The 26051-nt window shown below is 42.0% G+C and overlaps 1 protein-coding gene across 1 annotated transcript in view; it reads right to left on the reverse strand.

Annotated features, from left to right (window-relative positions):
- Positions 1-218: 218 nt before the first annotated feature.
- Positions 219-26051, reverse strand: part of xylt1 (xylosyltransferase I) — an 81077-nt gene continuing 55244 nt past the window's right edge. The window contains exons 5-11 of the mRNA XM_028599648.1: positions 25699-25779; positions 23535-23751; positions 22876-23052; positions 18407-18672; positions 13998-14196; positions 7653-7986; positions 219-1726 (exon numbers count right to left, since the gene is read on the reverse strand). Coding sequence (XP_028455449.1) covers positions 1404-1726; positions 7653-7986; positions 13998-14196; positions 18407-18672; positions 22876-23052; positions 23535-23751; positions 25699-25779 — 1597 coding nt within the window. The 3' untranslated portion in view covers positions 219-1403. The remainder of the gene's footprint in view (positions 1727-7652; positions 7987-13997; positions 14197-18406; positions 18673-22875; positions 23053-23534; positions 23752-25698; positions 25780-26051) is intronic.

Here is a 26051-nt window from a genome sequence, read left to right on the forward strand (position 1 = left end):
GCCATAAAAAGGTTACAGTAAAAGTTTGGGGTGTTGGCCTTTGTAAATAAAGGCGGCTTTCTATACAAAAAAATATTTATCATGCTGCCAAGGCAGCGTCGCAGTTATTTAGTCACTGACTAAAAATATCAGTATTAATATAAACTTATAAATAAATAGCGACTCATGGACTCACACCCCCCCCCCTCCCCCCCCCCCCCTCCCTCCCTCCCCCCTCCTCATTCACACAACTTTTGAGACTTCTTGTATAATCATGTTCTACATAAAGTGTCATCAAAATGACTGGAAGAAAGTAAAAGAGATGATGCTGAAAATGAGGATGAGTATTTTAAGGTCAGTTTGAGATAATTGTGTTTCAAGTTTGAGGCAGGTTTGTAAGAAAACTAAGACGCCCTCTGCCTTTTACTGTAAAAAAACATCTGGGTTTTTATTAAAAACAAACCTACACTATGTGAAGTCTTAAAATACTATTGTACAACAACCACAAATTAAGCATTTATGAATTTAGAACACTAAAATGTCTACATTAAATTTCTATTATAATCCAAATAGGTTTAATTATTCTGAGAAGGTCTCTGTATTTGCATTTCTCTATTTCCATATTTACGAAATGAGACTGCAGCAGATGGTTACAACAGTTCCACATCCTGATCAGGCACTGAACTAGAAGAAGTTGGGCTGCTGTTACTGATTTATTCTACTGATTTACAAACTGAGCCACTGAACTATCAGAAACTCAAAGAGTTTCGCAGGAATTAGCTTTAATAATGCTAAAATATTTGTTCTCCATAAACAGGAAATTTGCTTTTAATAGTGCTGCATTTGAGTCGTATCAAAACAATCTTTTTTCGACTGTTTGGGTGTATCTGAACACTCAGATCTCATCACATTTTGTTTATGTGGACTTACACTTGAGGAGGAACATTTAATTCAGTATCAGGCTACCTCCTCTTGTATGTCTTACAGCTAAGGCCTTTTCGCAGCAGAACCTCGTCTGCTACCAGTGTCGCATGACTGCTGTGCCCCGCGCAGGGCTTTAGAAGCTGACTTCATAATTCATTCAGCAGCAAAATAAATGCTCAAAAATTGCAACGTTTGATCACAGTAAAACTCAGCCATGAGAAGAAAAATAAATACACTGAGAAACTGAAATAGCAAAGCCAGCATAATCCCCTAAAAGGAGGAACCCCGTGGGAGGATCTGAAAATCATTCTCCCCGTTTTCTGTCCAGACACCCTCATCAACCTCCCAAGGAAATCCACTTTTTCTTTTGTTTCCCTCTTCTCACGAGACAGAGGAATAACACTTTTCCTTTCTCCACCTGCAGCAAACCCCTTAAATAAATAAAAATCAACAGTGAATCTCCTGTGCCGTGGCCTCCTGTCCAGCTGGAGGCCTCGCTGCTACCTGATGCGCCCGTCTGCGCGCGGGGTTCCCAGCTGGGATTTGGGGTCTGGGCTCAGGGAGCTCCAAGGGTTCTTAGGGCAGGCCTGCATGACAGGGCAGGCTGTAGGGCCCACGGCGCAGATGTCGGCAGCCTCCCACAACTCGCCCACCAGGCTGTCTAACCAACGCTCGAGCTCTGGGCCGGTCAGGGCCGCGTTCCTCTTGGCCTGCTCCACGTAACCCAGGCTGACGGGGATGTTGAGCACCGGGTTGAGGCCATGGAAGCTCTGCTCCATGTAGCTGTTCTTCGCTGGCCCGTTGTGAAGCTTCAAAGTATCCTCTGGAGATACGTGGGAAGGAAGAAAGAGAGAACGGAGAAGGAGATAGATGATGTGTGAAAAGTTGATAATAAGTGGTCAAGGGAGGGAATTGTATGGAAAGGAAGGGGAGAGAAGGAAAAAAAGGGAGACATGAATGGTAAAATATCAAAGCAGAGGATGTGATTTGCTTTATTATTATTTGAAAAGCTTGGTTGCTAATTAACTTGGATTGATTTTTACGACTGGACACCCTAAATTCCATTCTTTGATGTGGTATGTCAAGCCACTGCAATGCTGACTTTAAGGAAACGGTCAGACGCGCCCTCATTCTTTCTTCCCATGACAGTCAAACCCGGCAGGAAGACAGAAAACATAGACACAACTTCCCCTTGAAACACAGTCTCCACCCTGAGCTCCACTGGAGCTGTAAATTCCTCACTGGTACTCTAACTGGGGCAAAAGCCATCCTTTCTAAGCATGGCTGAGCACACATCAGTGCTTTTCATGCACTGGTGACAGAAAAGACGCATTCAGACATAAGGCCCTGCACCAGGCAAGGTGATGTCCATACCATGCCAGCTAGCTTTGTGGTAGCAGATAGTGTTATAGTATGAAGTCGTGCATCGGTGTAGAGTTCTGTCTGTGTGTGTGTGTCCGTGTGTGTGTGTGTGTGTGTGTGTGCGTGCGCATGAGTGTGCTGCTGCCAATGCGGGTGGAAGGCCTTGTCATAAAGTTTTACTGGCACTGCATGTACAGTAGGAGTGAAACCTGGTGCCAGACATGGCAGTAAATTAAAAGGCGGGTGGATGGAACGGCTAAGACTAAAGCACACATTACAGCCCACAGTAAGACAGGCATTCACGAGATTATTACATGATGACTATAAACTCCACTTAAAAAGTAGATACCTCTATCTAATGATCTAATAATTATGTATCCTTAAATTATAAAATATATGTTTATGATTTAACCCTACTTAAAAATACCGTAAGAAAGACTTATAAAACTAGCTTTCTGTCATATTTGCTGAAACTGACCCTATGTTCCAGTAGAACTACATGAAGCAGGTCATAAAAAAAAAAAATCTTGCTCCTCTGGTACCACCTACAGCCTGTAGTGCGATTCCACCGCTCCCTGTTCAGATGCACCAATCAGGGCCAGAGGGGGGGTGGGGGGGGGGGTCTAACTGCGTGTCAATCACTGATCATGCACACACATTCATTCTCCCTTGTGGGGGGAGGGTCTTAGATGACCTTTTTGGGCTTTAGCGGAAAGGGGGGGAGAGGGACTGAGAAGTTGTCGATGTTCAATTTTTTTCTGGATCTTCACAATCCTACCTACAGCACCTTTAATATCAGCCATTTCTTATGCTGTTAGTTAAAGAGTGTGGTCTAGACCTACTCTATCTGTAAAGTGTCTTGAGATAACTATTGTTATGATTTGATACTATAAATAAAATTGAATTGAAATTGAATTAAAGGCCCAATCCTTAATCCAAATGTAAACCAAGGGTAGCCCAAACACCCATATATATAACTGGAGCCCGCTACCACTCCCTAATCCATTGGTATTTTAATACACAGTCTAACACAAGGCTAGAAAGCATCTAAACCATCACATGTTCTGATACAAAGTGTGACTATCACTTTTGCTGAACAGCAGCCACTGTGGCCACAAGTGGCAACAACAGCACATAGGAACATTGAAATTCCACTTATTTCTGGTGAGGATTGCTATGTTTTATTTTTTGCGATAAAATTGTTTATCTGTTAAATGCTAAAACCTAGTGTAACAGTAGCACATAGGGATTAGAAGAGTCCTAAAGTCAGTGAACTGACTCAATAATGTCAGCAATATCTATCTACCGTCTGCTAACATTAGCCACTATATGCTACTCGTCATACCAGACCAAGTGAGACTGTAGCAGGAATATTCTTAGGTCTACTGAATTGAATAAAGGTGCATTTTATTGCTTATGAATGCAACTTTTCATTTGTGAGGTAGATTGGGTTATTTCTAAATTTAAAAGTTACATAGTCTTGCTGTAAGTATGCAATCACAGTAGTAAGACAGGCCTATATTTACTCCAATACATTAATGATGATCATACAGAGCACACAGAGCACAGTGGAACATATGTGAGGATGCTCTTTGTAGATTATAGCTACAATCATCCCAGACATCCTCATCAAAAAACTGTTTAACCTTGGCCTTTCCTCTCATATCTGCTACTGGATTTTGGATTTTTTAACCAACCGGCCCCAAAGTGTGAAGCTTGGCTGCCACAAATCTACCCTCACTCTCAGCACCGGCTCCCCTCAAGGCTGTGTGTTGAGTCCTCTGTTGTACTCGTTGTACACACATGACTGTAACCCATCTCACCCCAGTAAAACCATCATGAAGTTTGCCGACGACACCACACTTGTCTCTCAACACCGGGAAAACCAAAGAACTAATCATAGACTTCAGGAAGTGCCATGCCGACCACCTCCCTCTTTTCATCAACGGGTACTCTGTAGAGAGGGTTCACAGCTTTAAATTCCTGGGAACCCTCATCTCGGACCAATTGACATGGACGGATAATACCACGGCAGTAGTAAAGAAGGCACAACAGCGCCTGTATTTCCTCAGACTTCTAAAAAAAAAAGACCTGTCTGAGAAGCTACTGGTACTCTTCTACCGCTCCTCCATAGAGAGCATCCTGATGAACTGTGTGACTGTGTGGTATGCTGGATGCTCTGTAGCAGACAAAAAACGAATACAGAGAGTTATCAACACGGCACAGAAGATTGTTGGTTGGTTGTCCTCTTCCCTCATTAGAGGAAATTGACAACTTAAGAATGCTCTCAAAAGCCACCAAGATTACAAAAGACTGTTCTCACCCTGGTCACCCACTGTTTGAGCTCTTGCCCTCAGGGAGATGCTACAGATGTCTAAAAACAAGGACTAGTAGATTCAGGAATAGCTTCTTTCCCGACGCCATAACAGTCTTAAATTATGAAGCTAAACTTCTTAAACTTTTTTAATGATGCGGTTTGCACAGTTACTCAGCGCTTTATCATTTTAGAATATTTATTAACCACTTAGTGTAAGAGTGGGCAAGTTGTGTTCTTATGCTTTTGTGTTATGGTTAGAATGTGCGGGTAGGAAAGACGTGATGGTACGAATGGTGTGTGTGTGAGAGTGTGTGTGTGTGTGTGTGTGTAATGAATGTGTTGTGAGATTAGTTTCACATATATCTTGTGTGTTTTATAATGATGCACCTTGATGATGTTTACATATATTGTATGTTTTACAATAATGAACCTTGATGAGTTTTACATAGATACTATATGTTTTATAATGATGCACCTTACTAAAGTGGCTCTACAATCTCATTGTACGTAAATGCAATGACAATAAAGGCATTCATTCATTCATTCATTCATTCAGAGTTAGTAGTTACTTTTGAGATTAAGTTTTTAAAAACCAAACCATGTTTAAACATGGCATATTGGTCTACAGGAGACTAAGTGACACTCTGACAACGGTAAAATGCTGCTACACAGTAATCCAACAACATCACATTTAGTAGTATAATAATCTCATTCTGCAACGGGCAGTCTTCATAATGAGTACTTTCCCTTTTGATACTTCCGAGTGAATTTACGTAGCTGGTAATACTTATGTACTTTTACTTCAAAAGTGTCAAAACTGACTTAAGGAGGTGTTGATTCACAGTATTTTGGGCTGGAGGCTGAATTGTGTTACTTCATGGTAGGAGTGTTTCTATTTTTTTGTCCATACTGTACCATTTGAATCAATGAATCACAAACAAATCACCAGTGAATCCAACAAATGGCAACTGACCCTATCTGATGCTACTAATCTTACAGCTGAGCTACAACACTATGGAAATAAATGTGTTACGGTGACACACTGTTAAATTAGTACCTGGCACATTTCTCCACACATAATTGTTTGGGCATTATAGCCTTTAATAGACAGGACAGCTGTAGACAGAAAAGGGGGGAGAGACAGGGGAAAAGACATGCAGCAAATGGCTGCAGGTCGGACTCAAACACTGAGCGGCTGCGTTGAGGATTGAGCCTCTGAATATGGGTGCCTGCTCTAACAGGTGAGCTACCCAGGGCCCTGGAAGCCAGAGCATAATTAACTTAAACAGCTGAAAACCCAGAGATGAATATTTAACTCGCACTGTCGCACAACAGACCCCGAACAGCCCCACTGAGACTCAGGTCGAAGACAAAGCTGTAACTTTATTTGTTGTTTGTCTCCCATCATTAAAACGGCTCAGTGAGATTATTAAAAGGAGAAAGACACGATTATGCCGAAGCTAGCGTCTCAACTCTCATGTGATTTCAGAGCAAACTGGCTGCTTACAGGCCGCAACAATGCAGTCTTACCCCTTGTCCATGCTGGCTGATTGATTTAATTGTGTCATTGTTTTTGGAGGGCTAAGTGCGCTGTTGTTTAACACTCTGTTTAGTGTGTATGAGCAGCTCGCTGGGTTATTAAGGGTGACTTGATGACAAACTACCAGGCTCTGCAGAGGCCCAGAGGCTTGATTAGAAAGGGCATCAATGCAAATACGAGGCTCTGTGTGGGTCTGCAGACATTTTAGAGCACCTAAACTAGCTATCGTTACTTCACAGTGAATGCAAAGACACTCTGGGACACTATGTTGGTCTGTCAAGCATAACCACTTTGTGTATTCAAGCTCTGTAATTTCATTTTCTAGCATCCTGTATTTGAACAACTGATCTGCAGTAAAGATTCAAAGCTAAAATGAGCTTGTCCATCATGCATTTATTACAAGTTACTATGTATTCAACTCCACTCTGCAATACCTTTCTTTGTAATGCTTATAGTGCTGAGTTTTTGCTCATACTGTCAGACTGTTGATTGAACTGTTAACGATTTATGATGCACGACAAAATATTAGTTCAGTTCAAGTTTATTTATATAGCTTTTTTAAAACTACAATAGTTGACCAAAGTGCTTAACTAGCCCCAAAATTAGATACACTCTGTGTTGGAAGAAGTATGTAAGTAACAATACTGCACTGTACAAATACTCCATTACAAGTAAAGGTCCTACATTCAATTTTTCTACTTAAGTAAAAGTATGAAAAGTAAAAGTACTCATTCTCCAGAGTGGCCCCTTTCATAGTGTTTTGATATTTTATGTTATTGGATTATTATTATTATATGTGCATTCACCTTCAGCATTTCAATGTAAGGTGGAGTTAATATTACTTTAATTTAAAACTACTTTAAATCATATTATGATCATATGTTTTACACTGCAACAAAAAGAAAACCCCATCTCATTAAATTATTATCAATTAGTTACTGAGTCTTTTTTTTCTTCTTAAAATAATGTGTCAATGCCAGTCTGGTTAGATAATTTATAATAATCTTTTAGAAATCCCCTTTAGAATGTTCTATAAATAAATGGGAGAATTTGGATGGAAGACAAAATAAAAGGAGCCCATTTCCCTAAAATCAAGTAAATAATGGAATTGTTTTAGAAAATTAATGAAACCAGTTGGACTAAAACAGGTCAAAGTTTTCCCAATGCACTGACTGTTTCTGTGTTTTCACTTTTTGTTCACGTTGTAAAATATAACTTTTAGATCTTAGGACAAAAATTACTTGAAGAAGATGGAGATTTGTGATGTATGTGGATTATATAAAATCTTAATATACTGGTAACTAGTAACTATAACTGTAAGATAAATGTAGTGAGAGTGAAAACAACATTACGCTCTGACACAAAGAGCAGAGAGTTTGGCATTCGGAGTAACACCTTAAGTACTTTTTTGATGAATGATTATTTGTTAAGGAACAGTCTGGCAAGGCTATTTGTACAAATAATACAATCAATAGTCATTTTGTGTTATGATGAAGCTACAATAAATGGCTGTTTGAATCTCTCTCTCACCTTGTCGTATTGGCTGGTGCTTGTTATAGGCCAACGGGGCAATGAGGAAGTGCATCTCAGCCACAGGGCTCCAGTGGTGCAGGATGCGGATGCTCCACACACCGGGCCGCAGAGGCTGGTTGAGCGGCGGGCGGTAGTGTGTGAACTCTGCGCTGGCGTCGATCAGAATGTCGTAGGTGGCCGCGATGACATTGGTGGGGTCGATCCACACAACTGTGACGGTGATGTTAGGACCCTTGTTCCACTTCTGCATGCCCACTGTCTCGTCCATGGGGCCCATCAGGCCGCCAAAGTTTCTGAACATACGTTCTTTGGCATCCCACTCAGTACCGATCTGAGAGTGGAAAAAATGGAGAATAAGGAAATCAGAGGGAAAGAAAACAGGAAGACAAGAGTGAGTGACAGAATGAGGTGACAAGAAAGACAAGGAGAGGATGCTGCATGTGCACAGTGAACAGAAATAAGTAACATATGCTGTGCATGCATTGCCTTTTGACCATACTGTTACGACCAACCAATATCTGCACTGAATTATCAAGAGAAATAATCTTCAGCATCTACTTTTTCACTAAACAGCAGCACACTCCAGCCCAACCCTCCACACAGCCGTTATATAATGTTATAATATGCAGAAGCTGACAAGCCCGATTGTTTCATCCTGCACGTTACAGTCTATTTGTCCACAGTTGCTGGTACTGTATGCCAGAGTATATCTTTGACAAGGAACATGAGAGGCAGGCTGAGGACCACATCCCCTAGGGGTAAAGATCAAATGCATGTCTGTTTACGCTCTGAACACATTTCAGAGAGATAGAGTGAAGGAAGGGCAATGAACACCATTATTTGTCCTACACATAAACTACAGTGGAGAAGATTACAACCTGACATCAGTAGAAAAGAAACCCAAACAGAGGAAGACACTGTACATACAGCCATTGTATGCAAACACAGCCTTCTGACGCAAAGAAAGGTAGTCTTGGGAGCAAACTTCCATAAAAATGAGGTTTCAGTGCTTCAACAAAGACCCAGAATGCTGCATTCTCTGTGACCATTTTGAGATAAATAGGTTGAATATAAAAATGTAACAGATAATGCCAAAGTCAAATATATATCTGGTGAGTTATGAGACATACAGTGTCTCTGGCTGCAGAACATGGAACTAGCTGCCAGCCTGCCGCACACTGGAGGACTGCCAGTGGAACATTGAGCCAATTTAAGATGATTACGTCCTGTACGCTTACATAATTAACATTTAGCATACACATTTGTTAGTTTGATTAAACTGAGATGTCGTGTCTTTTGAACTTATGATTTAACAAAACAAGACTTGATTTGAATTGGAATGAAATTGAGCCCCACCTAAAAAAGTACAGCTAATTGCCTTTAATGCCTTTATTGCGGTCAAGACTGCAACTGAAGTGATCTGTGTGTGTTGGATTGCAGAGATTGCAAAACCGTGCGGTATGCAAAATGAGACACATGGAACGATCGAGATTGATGGGGGAGATGGGACACACACACACACACACACACACACACACACACACACACACACACACACACACACACACACACACAGAAAGATGTTGGGAAATGGGAGAGGGATGGCGGCTTTAGGAAGCGCTCATCCTTACAATGGTAGCTGATTAACACAACCTCACCCTGCTGGACGATCAATGGCTGACTGGAACTGACTCTGTATTTCATCCTTTGAGAATTGAGATTAAGATGTACAGTATAAATAGACATTACTTGCATAAATGAGACAGTGTGTGTGTGTCTGTCTTGGCCAACCGTAAAAGACACCTCACTTTCATCTCAATTATTGGACTGACCTCTGCCATTTCTGCCCCTTGGACCTTGGTTCTTTTCTCTTTAAATTACTAATCAACTCTCTTGTCTGGCACCTTTGTAGCTCATCACTTTATTCAAGGCTGACTCATTGGCACAGACTACATCCCCAATTGATTGGCAGCACTTTCGTTCTGAGCCCCAGAAAGAAGTGAAGGGAGTATTGGGAGAGAGCCTGCAAAAGGCAGACTAAAGTTAGAGTTGTCAGCAGGAGATTCTGACAATGTTCACATGCTGTGGGTACTGTAGGAGGGGACATTCGGCAACAAACAACTACTGTAAAGTGCAACATAAATAATGTGGTGCGGCAGTGCAAGTTCCACTTTTTCGAGCAGTTTCAGGCCAGACGAGTGGCTTTTCACTTTTTGCACCAACACACACACACACACACACACACACACACACACACACACACACACACACACACACACACACACACACACACACACACAGGATATACAGCACGCACAGACATAGTACTGTAAATTGACCTATTGTATTTCTATGCAGAGAGCTTGAGGTCCTTATGCCCACTCAAATACACTGCACTACTATTTACATCAGCTAAAAGTTTGCAGAAACTACATTTACAAAGTTTATCGCTTTAAATGTTTGTAATAATTTTTTCTGTGACTAAGGTATCACTCTCTTGGTGATTAACTTATATGAATATCTGCAGGTACTAGACGGAGCCAGCAGTAGCAAGAAATCCTTTCTTCCAGTTTGAGAGTGGGTCAAACAGGGATTAACTTCTGGCCTATTACAGCCTCAGCCTCCAGCTTACCATGACCTCCACACTCAACCTGTCCCTTGCTCCTTCTCCCCAATAAGCTTTGGCTTAAGACCAATACCCAATCAAGCCTCATGACCGCTCACCAAGTTGGGGGCTTATGACATTCTTTTGCTCATAGCTATACTTAAAAAGACATGCTTTTTGTAGAAGTAATGCTGATCTGGCAATCTCATTGTGACCTCTATCCCCCTTTCCCCCCCATCTCTCTACTGGCCTGTTTACTCACACTGTTTACTCACTTGAACCAATTACTCCGATTTCCCCTTCATAACCAGCAATTACTGTCAACAACTGTTCATTTCAGCAGATTTAACCCTCCTTTACCTTCTGCTGTTGACCTGACAAGCAGAAGGAGAAACTCATCATTCGTATTGATTACCCATATTACATGTTTCATCCTCTGCTCAATTCTATACCTGATTTACCGGTAATAGAAAACATAAAATGCTCCCATTTCATAATCCACCTCTATTCCATTTCTTTCTTCTGACCTGGCAACCTTGCAGACCTTTTCTTGCTGGCGCCCACACCGACATTAAAAAAGACAGGAGGTCAATTTAATCAGGCAGCAGCATGGACAGCCTTAGTCTACATCTGGCCCCGCTTAAAACCAAAGGGCATCAATATCCCTGGAGGCCTGATTCAGAGGCTTATTAGTGGCACTTTTTGTGAGGGTAATCAAAAACAGGTGCTCACCAGCAGCACCAGAAGACTCCCCCGGGACACGTTTACACTACTGAGGGACTATGGGTAAGACGGCTGGATGCTTGCTAATAAAGATACACTGTGGAGCGATGAATTAGGAAGGAAGGTTGGAGAACAGACAGCGCAAGACAGAGACCAGGACATTTTCTGTGAGGCATCAAAACAGACTTAAATAAATCGTTTAACATTTTGGGAAATGTGCTTATTCACTTATTTACCGAGAGTTAGATTGGAAATTTGATACCACTTTCTGTAAAATAGACAGACAAGAAGCCAGCAGCTGGTTAGCTTAGTGTAGCATAAAGAGTGGAAACAGATAGCCTTTGAAATTATATCCGGAACAGCAAGTTTCTCCTTGCAGATGAGGCAGGAAGCAGTCACATTAAAGTCCACCACATTTCAAATCACAGTATTTTGAGACTATGTCAGACAAATGTTGATTCCACTTGTTCATAATTTTCGAGGCCGTAGGTTGCTGTACTGGAATACATAAAATTGTTATTTTGTCACCCCCTGTATATCCTCTACCACGATACATATGTACACTGTGGTAGAGCAAGGACTAAGCCATCAGTCAAAGTCAGTCATTCTACTGAAAAAGATTTGTTCAAAAAAGAGTAATATGCCTCTCAATGTCAAGTCTGACTTGAGGGGAAATACTAATTTTAACTGTGTGGGCAGTAAGTGTTCCAACACTAAATCATGCTGTAAAAAGGCCTATAAAGGCAGCTGGGAGGCGGCAGTAGAGGAGTGAAAAGAAAGACATATCTGTCTTCCTTTATATCTAAAGGAGGACAGGGAACACATTGTTAAGCCAACCATACAGTATGGTTTATCTGGCAAACTCCAGCGTATAGCTTTAGTATAATGGGTCATATCTGCTAAAATGAGAAAAAGCGCAGTTAGCGCTGCTACGCTGTGCCGTCTTATTCAGTCTCCTTCTGCTCGCGTTTTGAATGACAGGTGGACAGACTGACTAACTGACAGCCACTGCACAGTGCCAGACACGGAACGCTTTCTCAGGCTGAGCATCCAGATAAAAGCCACAGCCCACATCACGTCTCTGTCACTCACGGTTTCACAGGGTAGACGCACACATACAGGGACCCGCATGGCTGTCTGGATCTTTTTGAACTCACATTCAGACAGCTGGAAGCTGTAAAACAGGGTCAAGCCGTGTCCAGGTGTACGACTGTGGTCCGCGGGCACAAACAAATTCATTCAAGTTTGTTGCCATTTCTGCTTCCTACAAAGCTGTGCATGATAAACCAGAGACAATTTACATTCACTCGGTTAATTTTGGCCTTTTTAAAAAGACACTCTGTGGCTGTCACATCACAGCCGAGCTGCTGTATTCTAAACAGGCGTTGTGGTAAACAGAAACACAGATTAACATAACAAGACAATCAAGGGAAGCATTCCAGTGTGAAGGTGAAAAGACGTTCTATTAGGAAACAACAAATAAGCAGCACATGAAGCGCTCATCCCTATAAACTTGGATGAATTCAATCAATTTACATTTTACAAGGCCATTACAGGCACCAGTTTAATTGTGTGGGGATGCGCGATGCTGCTCTGAGTCTTGGAAAGGTCGCCATTGCAATGAATATAAAGCCACCATGGCAATGAGCTGTATGTCTCACCTCTAATTATATATGTTTTTATGCTGATTTTTGTGTCATTCTGTCAATTCCAGATCTAATTTAGAAGGCACGGACTTATCCAGTCGCCTCTCCGTCAGCTCCGCAAAATGTACGCAGACATGTCTAACATTAGTTGTGCTTTATGTGGTTGACGTTGGACGGGTGATGGCATGTGGCTAATCAACTTGCCAGTCTCCTGCCAACTTTGCTAGCCTGGGCTAGCTAGCCAGCTAATCATAATAAACAGCGTGGAAAAGTTGGAGAAGATCAGCTCAAGCTAGCAAGACCATCTCTGCATCCTCGCTCATCAGGATATCACTCACCAGTATCCAAGTCAAAGTTTTTCAAATGTAAACATCAGAGTAAACACAGAGGAAAAGGTGAAAGTGGCTATCAGCTACGACCATTAGCAATGATCCCAACTAAGTCGACAAGCACAGAACATCTCTCCGTTCATCTCCATCTTTACATCAGAGGAGGCACCAGACAATCGTGGAGTAATTGAACACCGATTGCAACTTCTCTGCTGGGCATCCTGCTAGCCAGTATGCAGGCGTAGGACAGTGAGCTGGTTGGCCTCCGTCGATTTAAAAGCAAGATGTCGGGAGCTGTGGTGTACTTTCGCCAAAACTTGGCTGGATCCTGGAGTCCCAGTGCCATCCAAGTGACTGTTTTTCTATGTGCCGATCTGATGGCCACATTCTGGCTCATGATAAATTGTGCACCTCGTAAGATTTCATGTGACAAATACAAATTGATTGATTGATTGTCGGAGCATGTGATGCAAGGCAAATGTCCGTGTAAACTGATAATACAGTTTTAATGGACCTTTCCTGATTGCTTCAGAAAACCAAGGGAGACTCGTTACCTCCAGGGCCGACGTTATAAATAAATAATGTGTTAAAATCCCGTTTCTGGTGAGCAAATGAATGAACTTGGCTTTTCAGTCTAGGGTTTATTTTGGACACCGCACACACTGTGTACAAAACTTAAACTTATTCCACCAACTCTACTCCGGTCGCATCTACACATCTGCTTCCTCTTTCTCTCTTCTCTTCTTTTCTCTCTCTTCTGCCCACTTTCCACACACACACACACACACACACACACACACACACACACACACACACACACACACACACACACACACACACACACACACACACACACACACAGAGCTCTCTTAAAGGACCCGCAGCACCATTTTACAACAAATGCCTTATCGCGCTGATGTGACCAAGCCCGACCCGAAGCCGAACTTCATTTCTAAATATCTGTCCGCACCGGGCCCGTCGGGTACCATCGGGCTCGTGTCAGGTATCAATCCTCTAGCGGGCTAATATAATGACTCACCTCTGCGAACTGCAACCTGCTGAATGTGCTGCTGTGAGGGGTGGCTAGCTTAAAGTTCTTCTTGGGTGCAACCCAGGTCTCCATGGTCTCCAGCTTGCTAGTTGCCAGATTGGTGGCGTGGTGCTTGACCAGGTAGCCCTGGAACTGGTCCGACTGGAAGTAGAGATGCACCGACACTGGGTGGCCCATGGGGAAGTACCTGGCAGAACAGAGAGAGAGAGAGAGAGAGAGAGAGAGAGAGAATCCATTAGCAAACCTGATACGTGCTGACCTACCCTCTGTGCTGCTTTTCAGCGCCAACAGTCTAAGGGAAGGTGAATATCTAGATTAATCTGGATAACGTCTGGAAGGAACCAGCCTTGGACATGCTAATGTGGCTGAATGCTAATGCATGCTCGCAGTGAAGATTAGTGGGGAATCAATGTGCTCTGTGATTGTGTGACATGGTTAACATTAATTCAATGACCTTAAAACAATTGGTCAAAGACGTGTTGACATGCTGATAATACCCATAAAGCATTGCTTATTGGTTACTATGCCCTATTTTTATGCTTGTACATGACTATTGCAGTAGATCAAAGATAAGTAATAGACTAGTGAACAGTTTATTAAAGCTTCTTCTCTGCTAATTATTGCTTTACTCTGTGCTGGCTGCTTCAACATGTGCTCTGGTTCTGAAGTGGAAATGATGGTTAAAGAAGACATGTGACAGTCGAGACATCAGCGTTCTGCTAGCTACAGAAAATTACAGAAAAGTCATGGGCTGTATTGGCAGCAGATTCAGATTAGTCAGAGTTCTGAACACAGACAATCCCACTGAACACATTACAAGTTTTCGGAAACAAAGTTGAACTGGGTCAAATCCAGTCAGCTGAAGCCAAATGAAGGTCTCGCCCCTCTGACTAGTCTGTTATTTGTTTGTGTGTTGCTTCATATGTGGCAGAGGGCCAGCCCTCGGGGCAGCCAGCCCGAGTGACTTCTGGAAAAATGAAAAAGGGGCCAGGGTGGGCACTGCTGGGGAACACTCTACAGCTGCTCTCTGCACACGTCCTGACTCCTTCACGCCCAGATTTCTCAACCCTCGTCTCATCTGCTTCTTCTGCTTGAATTCACCTTTAATCTCCCTCTTTTGCACGTGCGCGACCCACACACACACACACACACACACACACACACACACACACACACACACACACACACACACACACACACACACACACACACACACACACACACACACACACAGCCTCCCTGCTCCCCAGTGCCCACAGCCTCATCAGTATTCCACTAAAGGACCAGGAGTCAACCCGTCCCGGTAAATGCTACTCTGACAAGCAGAACAGCAAATATTTACACCCACAAGGATAGCGGAGCACAATCCCTCCCCTCCTGCTCCCTTTCTCCTCTTCTCTATTTTCCCATCTGCCTTTTCCTCTTTGTTTTTCTCCTCTGCCCTCCTCTCCTGCTTTCTGTCCCTTTACTCTTGTCCCCCCTCCCCCCACCGGCCCCGTCGTTCCCAAAAGAGACGTGGCTGCCATTGTGAGAAGGGGTCGGGGCGTATCCTGCACATAAGCTCCATTCAGGCTTTTACGCCACAGCCTCTCCAATCGAGTCACAGTGTGCTGCTAAAAGAGCCAAATCCCTCTCTGTGGCCTTTTCCTTTCCCTTGCTCCAGTCTCACACTGAGGCTGACCCATCCAACTGTTGGTAACACATCTGAACTTCTTCTACACGCATGCAAAATATGTGGACACACACACACACACACACACACACACACACACACACACACACACACACACACACACACACACACACACACCATGTGACCGTACTTGAGACCTCAGACCAGGACTCAAATAAGAAATACAGTACCAGTCAAAAGTTTGAACACATTTTCTCATTTAAGTGACTGGGGAAGTGTTTCCAAACCTTTGACTGGTACTGTACATTGCCGAAGCGAGGACTTATCTGCTTAGTTTAGATTTCAAAGCAAAACCTTGATTTGTTTAAATTACCTGATTTAAACAGTAAAATTCCATTCAAGTCTTTCTGACTTTCTGAGAAATAAATACCTTCCTGCTGCTCTGACAGTATTTCCAGAATTCTCAAAGACTGTTACTGCTGTATTTCCTTACCACATATGTCCTTGCTCTTTTTGTAAAACACAGTCAAAATATAAATGCATTGTTTTGTATTAAAACATTAAATATTGGAAAGAAGCATCAATATTTACCAATATAACTGATAATAATAATTTTGATTCCCATGTACAAATTAAGCAGATGCGCAACTTCAGGAATGGGTTAAAAAGCTTTGTTGTTGTGCAGCAGACGGAATATTTGTTTATTCCAGATGGTTGCAGGAAAAAAACAACAACATTTATATAGTCCTGCTGTGCTATTGGTCATTCCTGAAACTGAAAGTCTGTACATACCACCTAAATCATTCTTTTTATTGTGAACCCGCCTTCTCGTCTGTATTCAATTAGCTTCATCCCAAAGAAAATTGAAAGAAAGAATGTGGACTCAGCTATGGAAAAGCACCATTAAAACCCACCATTAAAGCGTACAGACACCTCGTAGACTTCATCCTGACGTCCAGTTTGCATATGAGGACTTGAGAGTTAACCCAAAAGGCTAAATACAACTCGAACATAAGGTGAAGCATCTGCATGCGTTTTATTTTATATGTATACACAAACACACTCCTGGGATGACACAAAGACGCCAATATACACCTAAACACACACACGCATGCACAAACACACACATAAGGTGTGTATAAGCAACATACATGTATACACAGACACATCAACAGCATCACTGTTGAGTTCTATGCATACACACTCAAACACATACAAAACGTCTCTCTATTTCCTGCCTTTTGACCTTTGGCCTCTCAGCTATGTAAAGGTGCTTTTACATGTAAATGTTACAGACTAGATTTGCTTGTTTTCCTTAAGGAAAAGCTTTTTCTCACAGGCTCATTTCCTGGCAATGACAGAGATTTGGAGACCCCCGCCCCCCCTTTCTCTGTGTTTATACATGTGCAAAGACACACACACATATGCACATGCATGTATGTAACCACCTTTTCCCTGGTCTGCCCTCGCTCTTTTTTTTTTTTTAAACAGATGTATGAGAAACAGCTGTAAGCCGATAGATCATTTTGAGGTTTGACAGATGGAAACATGTTTCCTTTCTCACTAAGCTTTAACCACAGGACTTTACAGAACACCCACAATGCAGCGGAGGGAGAGGGAGGCGTGGGGCTGGCATTGGCATTGGCATTGCCCCTGGACGCCCCGCCTACGAGTTGCAAACCATCACGGTAAGAGGACCATCTCAGCTGACACGAGGCGATCGCTTTCACGTTGCCTCCTAGATTTAGTCTACAACAGCAAGCGACGCTGCACTCGAAGATTTAGTCAGTTTACCTTATGACTTTTGAAACTTTCCTGAACAACATGAAATGGCAGTATGGATGACTGCCAACATAAACCAAAGCAGGTCTGATCACAGTGTGTCTCCAGACATTGTTAAAACGACTGCTTTCCTTCGTGCTGTGTTCCATAGATTTTTCCGTTCTCTTGTCTCATGAGGGGGAAAAGTCATCTTATTGTTCATTGATGTCATTAAGATGAACATAAAGCCATCTTAATGTTTTGTGCTACTGTAGGTGTCATTTTTGTTGTTTTATCTTTTGTTTCGAGGTTAGATGAGATACACAGGGCTTTCTGTCACACATACACAAATTAGCACTTTACACCTCTGCTTTCTGTTCTCAATCAGCATATTTAATTTGTCACCGTTTTTTTTTTAATCACTTTGCGTCTGGGTTTCATCGCTGTGCAAATAAACTAAAGGAAAGCTAACCTTAAATGCTCCTACACCAGATGCTACTGAAAACATATGCTGTTAAAAGACCCTTACTGAAGTACAGTACATGAAGCCTAAATGTTTCATTTGGCCATTACGTATGAAAACATAGTGTGGTTTTCACTTTAATCACTTTAACCACATACTATATGTTAACAGCACTGGAATTCACACATTTCCGCTAATAATAAACTGGCCTGAAGGGACAGCTTTCCATGCTATGACTCATATAGCCTCATCATCTGGGGTAAATTGTCATATCATGTTACTAAATGAATAGGATTACCCAGAGTTCCTTGTTATCCTACTTCCACCACATGTGATGCCAGACAGACGATGCCAGACAGACGATGCATCGACACAAAAGGTTTTTATAGATGTTGTGGTTTCTGATGCCAACATGGGCGTGGCTGGCTTTTCAGAGTAAAAACAAACTCAAGTGCACCTGTGGATGTCGGTGCAGGTGTGTCATGATGCTATTATGAGCGAACAAGCATTTGCAAAGCTGAATGTGTTCATGAGACTAACCTGCAGCTGTGATCTTTTGGGTTTCCCTGCAGCGAGGCGGCAGCTCTGGCCAGGCCCAGCCGTGAGAAGGAGTGGAAGTACGTGAGCTGCGTGTCCGACAGAGTGGCCACGCCATCTGGCTCCTCGTACACGTTCTCCCAGTATGAGTTTAGGGCCTGCGTTCCCTGGGGAAACGGTCCAAACAGGTAGGCGTCAAGCTGGTTCACTATCTCCTGGTTCACGCTGGCTTCAAACTTCCTGGCAAAAAATGTGGGCCGCACTGTTTGCTGCAGAGGGAGAGGGAAGGAGGGAGGAAGGGGGACATACCAGCAAAGCAGGGAGGGAAGAGATAAATAGAAGAAAAAAGGAGAAGATTAGGAAATGGTGGTATGCCAGGACGGCAGGGGAACAAATATGATGTTTTAGATGTGTGTGGGCAGAGAAATAAAAAGAGAAGGTAGAGTAGGGATGGTAGAAAAAGGAGGTAAATCTTTCCTGTATTGATATGTGAATGAATTATTACAAACATTAAAATCAATATGTTCATTCATTTGCAGAATAGATGTGTGATCTTGTGTTCTCTTTGCTAGTGGTTCTCACAAGGGACTACAAGATACATACATACATACATACATACATAGATACAGGTGATTAAAAGAGTGATCCACTGATTTAGCATTGTCAGACTCACTATGGACAGTTTAAAAGAAAACAACAAACAGAGATATTATCTTGTTTATTCCACATATTCTTTGTCCTTGTCAAAACCCGGTGCCTACATTACCCTCAATACAAGACAACTAACCTAGTTCGGTCAGAGATTCTCGTGTGCTATGCTAGTAGCGGTAGCCACAGGCAGAGATCAGGAGCCGGCTACAGAGGTCTGGTACGCTAACTTCACTTGAGGCAATTTATCAGACTTCACACAGCTACCCCTGGATCCACAAAAGGCTTCATAAATTTATTTTCACATAATACGCATGTTTGTACCCTCCAAGACCTGTAAACAGATGTTCAAGATTGACGCAGTTCACATTTAACCCTCATGTTGTCCTCGGGTCAAATTTGACCCGTTTTCACAATTTCTATATCAGAAATATGGGTTTCCCTTTAAACAAATTACCAAGAAAAAAGGATGGATTCAGTACAATGTTCTTTGCAAGTACAATTAATGATCACTTTTATTTCATTTTGGGTGTTTTATTCAATTTTATATAATTTGAATTTCTTTTTCTTTTCTTAAATAGTTTTAAAACAGTATCCTCACTAAACTCATCCACTCAACATAACATTCCTCTGAAAAGTGTATGTTTTTTTGATTCGGGAGGACAACAAGTGCATGGTTGACGGGAAGACAACAAAAGGGTTAAGAAAAGAGGAAAGCATGTCTTACATGGAGGCACAAAATGATGCCTCAGAAGCATCAATACTGTCCTTTTTCACTTTTCTGTATTTATCCATCCATTCATCATCTCTTTTCTTAATAGTTCTTTGTATTTGTCACTCTGTCTGGCCTCCTCTACTCCACCCATGTCTTTCTCACCCTCTCTGTCCCTGCCACACTGTTGCTTGTGTGGTTGATGGCGCATCATGAAATCTGCCGCCTCCACAGCTTGGCCTACACACAAAGACATCTTTTCAGTCCCAGACACAAAACTATTTGCCAGTAGCGTTACCCAGCACCGAACACCTCTGTGCTACCTGCTGGAAAAAAAGGAACACCTAATCAAGTACACTTTTTCTCATGCCACAGGTACTACTGTGGGATGTTTGTGTGATGCTTCACACGGTACCCGATGATGCTTTAACCCTCTGTGATAGGCTACAGACATCAAATGAAACACGAAGGGAGGCTTTCGTTTTCCCCACATTTTGTGCGTTCTGACATGCCCTCGGTGCAGTCAGCTGAAAGTACCAACCTGTCACAGCCTGTCTTTCCAACACACTTCCCAAATGCACCTCATTCTGAAACACATTACTAAACAATGATGCACTAAGACAAAAGGCACATCACCACTCTCCCTCTCCAGAACAACTCCTCCCCTGGCGAGTGCACTTCAAAACTACGATGCGGGGGAACTCGACAGTTGTACCTTGAATTATTCTTCTCATCTGCAAATCAAATTGAAGCCTCCTTTGCTTGTCTGTATCATCCCCAGTGCTAAGGTTCAAAGGGAAACTCGGATCGTGCGCTCAATGGGATATTAAGTCCTATTAATACCGGGGACTGGCTGGCTTTTGGAAGGGCTGCTTTGTTCCCAAGGTTGGACTTCAATGATACCAGGGTGCCAACCAGACCCAGCGGCAGTGCCAAGGACCTGCGGTAATGTTTTGGCACTGAACTGCCAGAGACTGAGGCGAGACAGGCGGCAGTCGGGTCTGGCGAAGGGAGAACTGAGGTCAGCTTAGACTGGTATTTGAAGGACAGGAGAGACAAAGTGAGTCACGGCACTTTAATGATATGACTCACAGTGATATTTAACTGTGGCAGAACATTTTCACTTTGTACCGGAGCTTTTACTTTTTCAGGAGCACATTAAAAGTAAAACTGCGATACTGACTTTCTCTGGGGTCCTGGAGTAACTGCCACTCATTCGCTTTCATTTTGAAAAGCTAAATAACCCTCCTCTCCCCCTCATACTGCAAGGCAAAGAGGATCTAGTTATTATTAATTCCCTCCTCCCCCCTCTCAGGGTCATACTAATCAAGACATAATTTTGCACATATTGATTGTGAAGGCTGTGGGAATGAGTTGGATGCTGAGGTTGAAAAGACAGACATCAAGGCCAGAGAACTTAGTGATTGACTGCTGCTGATTTCCCAGGACATACTGAGGAGTGTGCTGCAAACATCTGCTTAAAGTGATGTATTCTTTTCATTTTTGTATGTTTGTAGGTTCATCTGATCTCTCTGATTGGCATCTGCTGGAGGATATGGCCTTTGATCTGAGTTGAGCCCAAGGCCTGTATTTATCAAACTACTAAATTTTAATTAATTTAGGACTTAAATGAATGATAAAAGAAAACAAATCCTTCACTTTTACTCCTACTCACAGGTGTAAGAATCAAGCCTAGTGATCTAATTTATTTTGACGTAATGCTCTTCTCTATCTATCTTGAATTTGATTCATAATATTTACTTTTAAATCATATTTTTGACACTAGTCTGTCAGCACAGCCACATTGCATTTCACTTAGGGCTGTCAATCGATTAAAATATTTAATTGTGATTAATCGCATGATTGTCCACAGTTAATTCGCGATTAATCGGCAATTAATCACACATTTTTCATCTGTTCTAAATTTACTTTAAAGGGGATATTTTTCAGGTTTTCCATGCTCTTATCAACATGGGAGCAAGTGGTATTTGAGACTCGACATACTCCGGTTCAAGCAAAGGTTTTTACTTCTAAGCTGGCTCTTTGAAGAATTCTTCTATTACAACTTTATTGTTTATTAATATTTTCATGCTAAACGCATGTGTTGACATGGACGACACAATACTTAGTACAGGAACAGCATCCTTCAGTGTCATATGCAACGGCTTACATCTTACAGGCACATATATAGTTGACTTTTCCAGTATTTTAGTCCTTTAAATAAAGGCTCACTGGCAACTGCAGTCCAATCGTCCTTGGTTGGAGGGTTTGCCTGCAGCTATTTCTGCGTGATGGCTTTCTTGCTATTATTTGAAAGAGCTATTCAACCTGCAACAGAGGTTTATCAGGGTATTATGCAACTAAAGAGCAATTAACGGAGGACGCACAAAAAATATGAAAATGGTCAGCACTGCATTAAGAATTCATTTGTCCCCCTGAATCATTTTTTGGTTAATTTTAATTATAGAGTTCTTTAGAGCAGGAGTCTTCAACGTTTTTTAGGCCAAGGATCCCTCAGCTGAAAAAGAGACGGAGCAGGAACCTCTTAATATATATATATATATATATATATATATTGTATACAATTGAGTAGCATATTAAACTGGGCCTACAGTAAGGTGTAGGGCGGCCGGAAGCCTTTACACATACCTGCTTATGGTGCATACAATACTAAGCTATTAAAATGATAAATGTTGACATATTCATATATTTATACATCATGTTTTAATGTTAAAATGTGGCACAGTGAATCCTTAAGTGTAACTGTATCTGTGGATGGCTACCTAATGGCTACCTTACCTATAGACCAGTAAGCCTATCATCAATGTTGTGTGAATTGAAAAAAAGATTTATCTTTACAAATAATATGTTGTATTCATGTTAATGTATATATACATTTATTTTTTAAACTATCAAACAATAATTTGTTGCCCCCCCTGCAGCAAATCTGAGGACCCCCTAGGGGTCCCGGACCCCCTGTTGAAGATCTCTGCTTTAGAGAATGAAGTGTGATTCTTGATAAATCTGGGCCCTGACCTACCAGCTCTGCTTTTGGCCACTTGATTGATCATAGAAGGTTGCCTAACAAAATAATTTTTTGTGTTATCATTACCTGGAAGCGGTGGAAGTCTGCAGGCTTGAAGTCATTAGGGGAGCATCCGCACCAGTCGACAATGTGCTTGTACTGGCACTTACAGCCCAGTTTGCGGTTCCAGTTGGTGATGCGCAGGTTGTTATCCACCATGCTCTCACAGTGGTCGCTGTTCTCCAGCACCGTATGGAAGAATGACTGGGTATTGAGAAACAGGATAGGAAGACAGAGGGAGGGAGAGAGAGAGGGGGGGGTGGGGGTGGGGGGGGGAAGAGAAAGAAAGACAAAATTAGAGAATCCTATACCTTTTCTTTTGTTACACCATTCAATTCACAAAGAGGAAATAGAGTAGCAGCCGAGACGGGAGATTCACAGTAGCTCATGATAAACATCCAATTTCCCAACAGAGATCATTCAATTCTCATCCAATGCTTGAATACGGTTGGAAAGTCAGCCTTTACACCTTGCCTTCACTTTATGATTGTATGTCTGCCTCCGACTTACTTTTTTCCCCTGCACGTCTAGCACAGCAATGAAAAGAGAACTGTGTATACTGTTTCTATACGTGATGCAGGGTAAGCACAAAGCAGCGCTCAACTGTCAGTCAAAGGGTAAAAAACACTTGAACGTGTGAAAGCCGTGTCGGTGCGAGTTTGTGTGTGTCTGTCTGTGTGTGTTACCTCGGCTGGCAGCAGAGTGTAGGCGTAGAAGCGCTTCATGTTGGTGACCAGGTTGTCCTTGGAGTTGATGACATATTCGATGAACATGCGGTTGAGAAGGAACCAGTCGGACCCGCCGTCCACTGAGATGCCTTCTGGGATTTTACGGTCACCCAGCCTCCACATGTGGGTGTCGCACTCAAAGAACAGACGGTCCAGACCTTGCTTACGGATAAACCTAGTAAGCACATACGAAGATACGGTTATACCACTGACTTAATGAATTTAATTAAATATACAAAACTGTGAATTTGCATTTACATGGCAGAAAAACAAACTATAATACAAACATGCAGGTAAAAAAATTTGACTTTTAAAACACAATTTAGGTAAAAGCAAGCACTCTGTTGTTCTTGTTTTACATTTAGAGGGAGACTTGTGTATAATCAGCAGCTCATTTGTATTTTCTCCAAAGATTTTGAGCTGTGCTGTGTCACAAGAGGCCCTTGTTGACTTCAGCGAACATTGTCCTCTTTCAGTAGAGAACAAAACGTTTGAGTGCTTGTAATGAAATCAGGGGGGAAATCTGGATCTGCTCCTTCTAAATGAAATGTGGGATGGAAATTGAAAGAGATGAAAAAAAAAAAAAAAGAGTACACACTGAAAGATATGCTCAGCTAGACACAACTCAACTGCTACAACAGCTGACTTACAGATTCATCATTTTAATCAATTATTGTGACCAGTTTCACTAGAATAGTGTAATAAGAATACTAGGGCTGAACGATTTATCGTTTTCAAATCAAAATCGCAATTTGAAAGAATGCGATTAGACCGTGATTAATCAAATGTGCAATATTTAATTGAATGTTTGGTGTAACATTTGGTATAACATTTTTTATTCCTCTTTTTATTATTACATTTAGTGTTATTTCATTCAAGACGAATGCTGGAATAATGTTACATATCACAGATTCAATGTTCCATGCTTATTAAACGAAAAAAAATACTTATTGCTGGCAATTCATATCTATGTTCTCATCCTTGCATATGAATATAGAGCAGTTTTGATGGTGTCTCATGCTATAATGCACCATGACATGTTTGATCTGTTACACAGTGAATAATGGACTTTAGCTAAACCTAAAAAATAATAATCGCAAATCGAATTGCAATATCCGGCAGAAAAATCACAATTAAGATTTTTTTCCAAAATCGTTCAGCCCTAAATAATAATAATAATACAACAATAGTTGTACTGTATATCCAAACATCACTTTCCTTTCTATCTTCTTGTCTTCTATCTTTAGCCTTAAATGACTTGAGACTATGTGCTGTTGGCACTTGTCACTCCACGCTTTTATCAGCAACAAGACGAGTGACACCCTGCATACGTAATGGATGGTGTTACTGCTGTGAACGTATCGAGTGTTGGATAGATGGAGTCAAATTCAGGTCAACCAGGTCAGATTGTTCCCTCCGTTACCTGAACATTGTTGATGTACTTTGTGGCGCGCGCGCGCACACACACACACACACACACACACACACACACACACACACACACACACACACACACACACACACACAGACACAGACACAGACACAGACACACACACACACACACACACACAGATTACTTTTCAATTAGCTTCAGTCATCCACACATGGTTTACCAATATCCTAATTGTTGTTAAAACTGAATTAAATCAGGAACAAAACAGCTTCACTCTCATCAAACGGCACTGAATAAAATACTGTGACAGCAAATAGAAAAAAGGTACTGCTGAGTCACGCTGAGTCATGCTGACTCATGCATCCAAGCTGGCTGATTTTATTTTTCATGTGTTTCAGGGGTATTTTTGCCCACAGTGTTGGACGATGACTGGTTTGTAACATGGTGTGATGATGCAGAAAGTAGAGGGCGGCCGGGTGGCGGCAACAGAAAAGGGGGTTCTGGCAGCGACCTCGCAAGCTCACCCCACCAAGAAGGTTAATTAATGAAGCCACAGATGGGAGCTAATTGTATTTTGATTCAGTAACCACGGCGCGCGCTGTGTGTGCGCTTTAGGTGCTGCTGTGTGTGAGTATGAGAGACAAACACAGAGAGCTAGCCAGCGAGTAAGAGAAAGGTTGGAGTGTTGTGGGCGAGATTAAAATGAAGTCTGAAAAATTTGCATCTCACCTGGCGTTATCCCTGCCATGGGACTTGATGAAGTTCATGTCTCTGTATTTGGACAGGAAGGCCACCAGCTGGTTGTTGGTCCTGAAATGGAAAAAAAATGACTTACTCTTGACTGGAAAACATATGGTGAGGCCTAGCTGGAACACTGATTTTGCAGTACAGTACGTGTTATAGGTACAATGCGAGTTCTGGAGGAAGATTATGCAAATTAATCCATCTGTTACTGGTGGTTATAAAAAAAGTTACTTAAAAATGCAGTGAAATAAAAAAAAATTTTTTTCAAGTTCTAATCCTGTGCCCCTGTCTTAATGGTTCAATTATCTTGTTATATGCTGCATCCAATCAAATGGGAT

Source organism: Perca flavescens, chromosome 2 (genome assembly GCF_004354835.1).
Source record: "Perca flavescens isolate YP-PL-M2 chromosome 2, PFLA_1.0, whole genome shotgun sequence".
Lineage (NCBI taxonomy): Eukaryota > Metazoa > Chordata > Actinopteri > Perciformes > Percidae > Perca > Perca flavescens.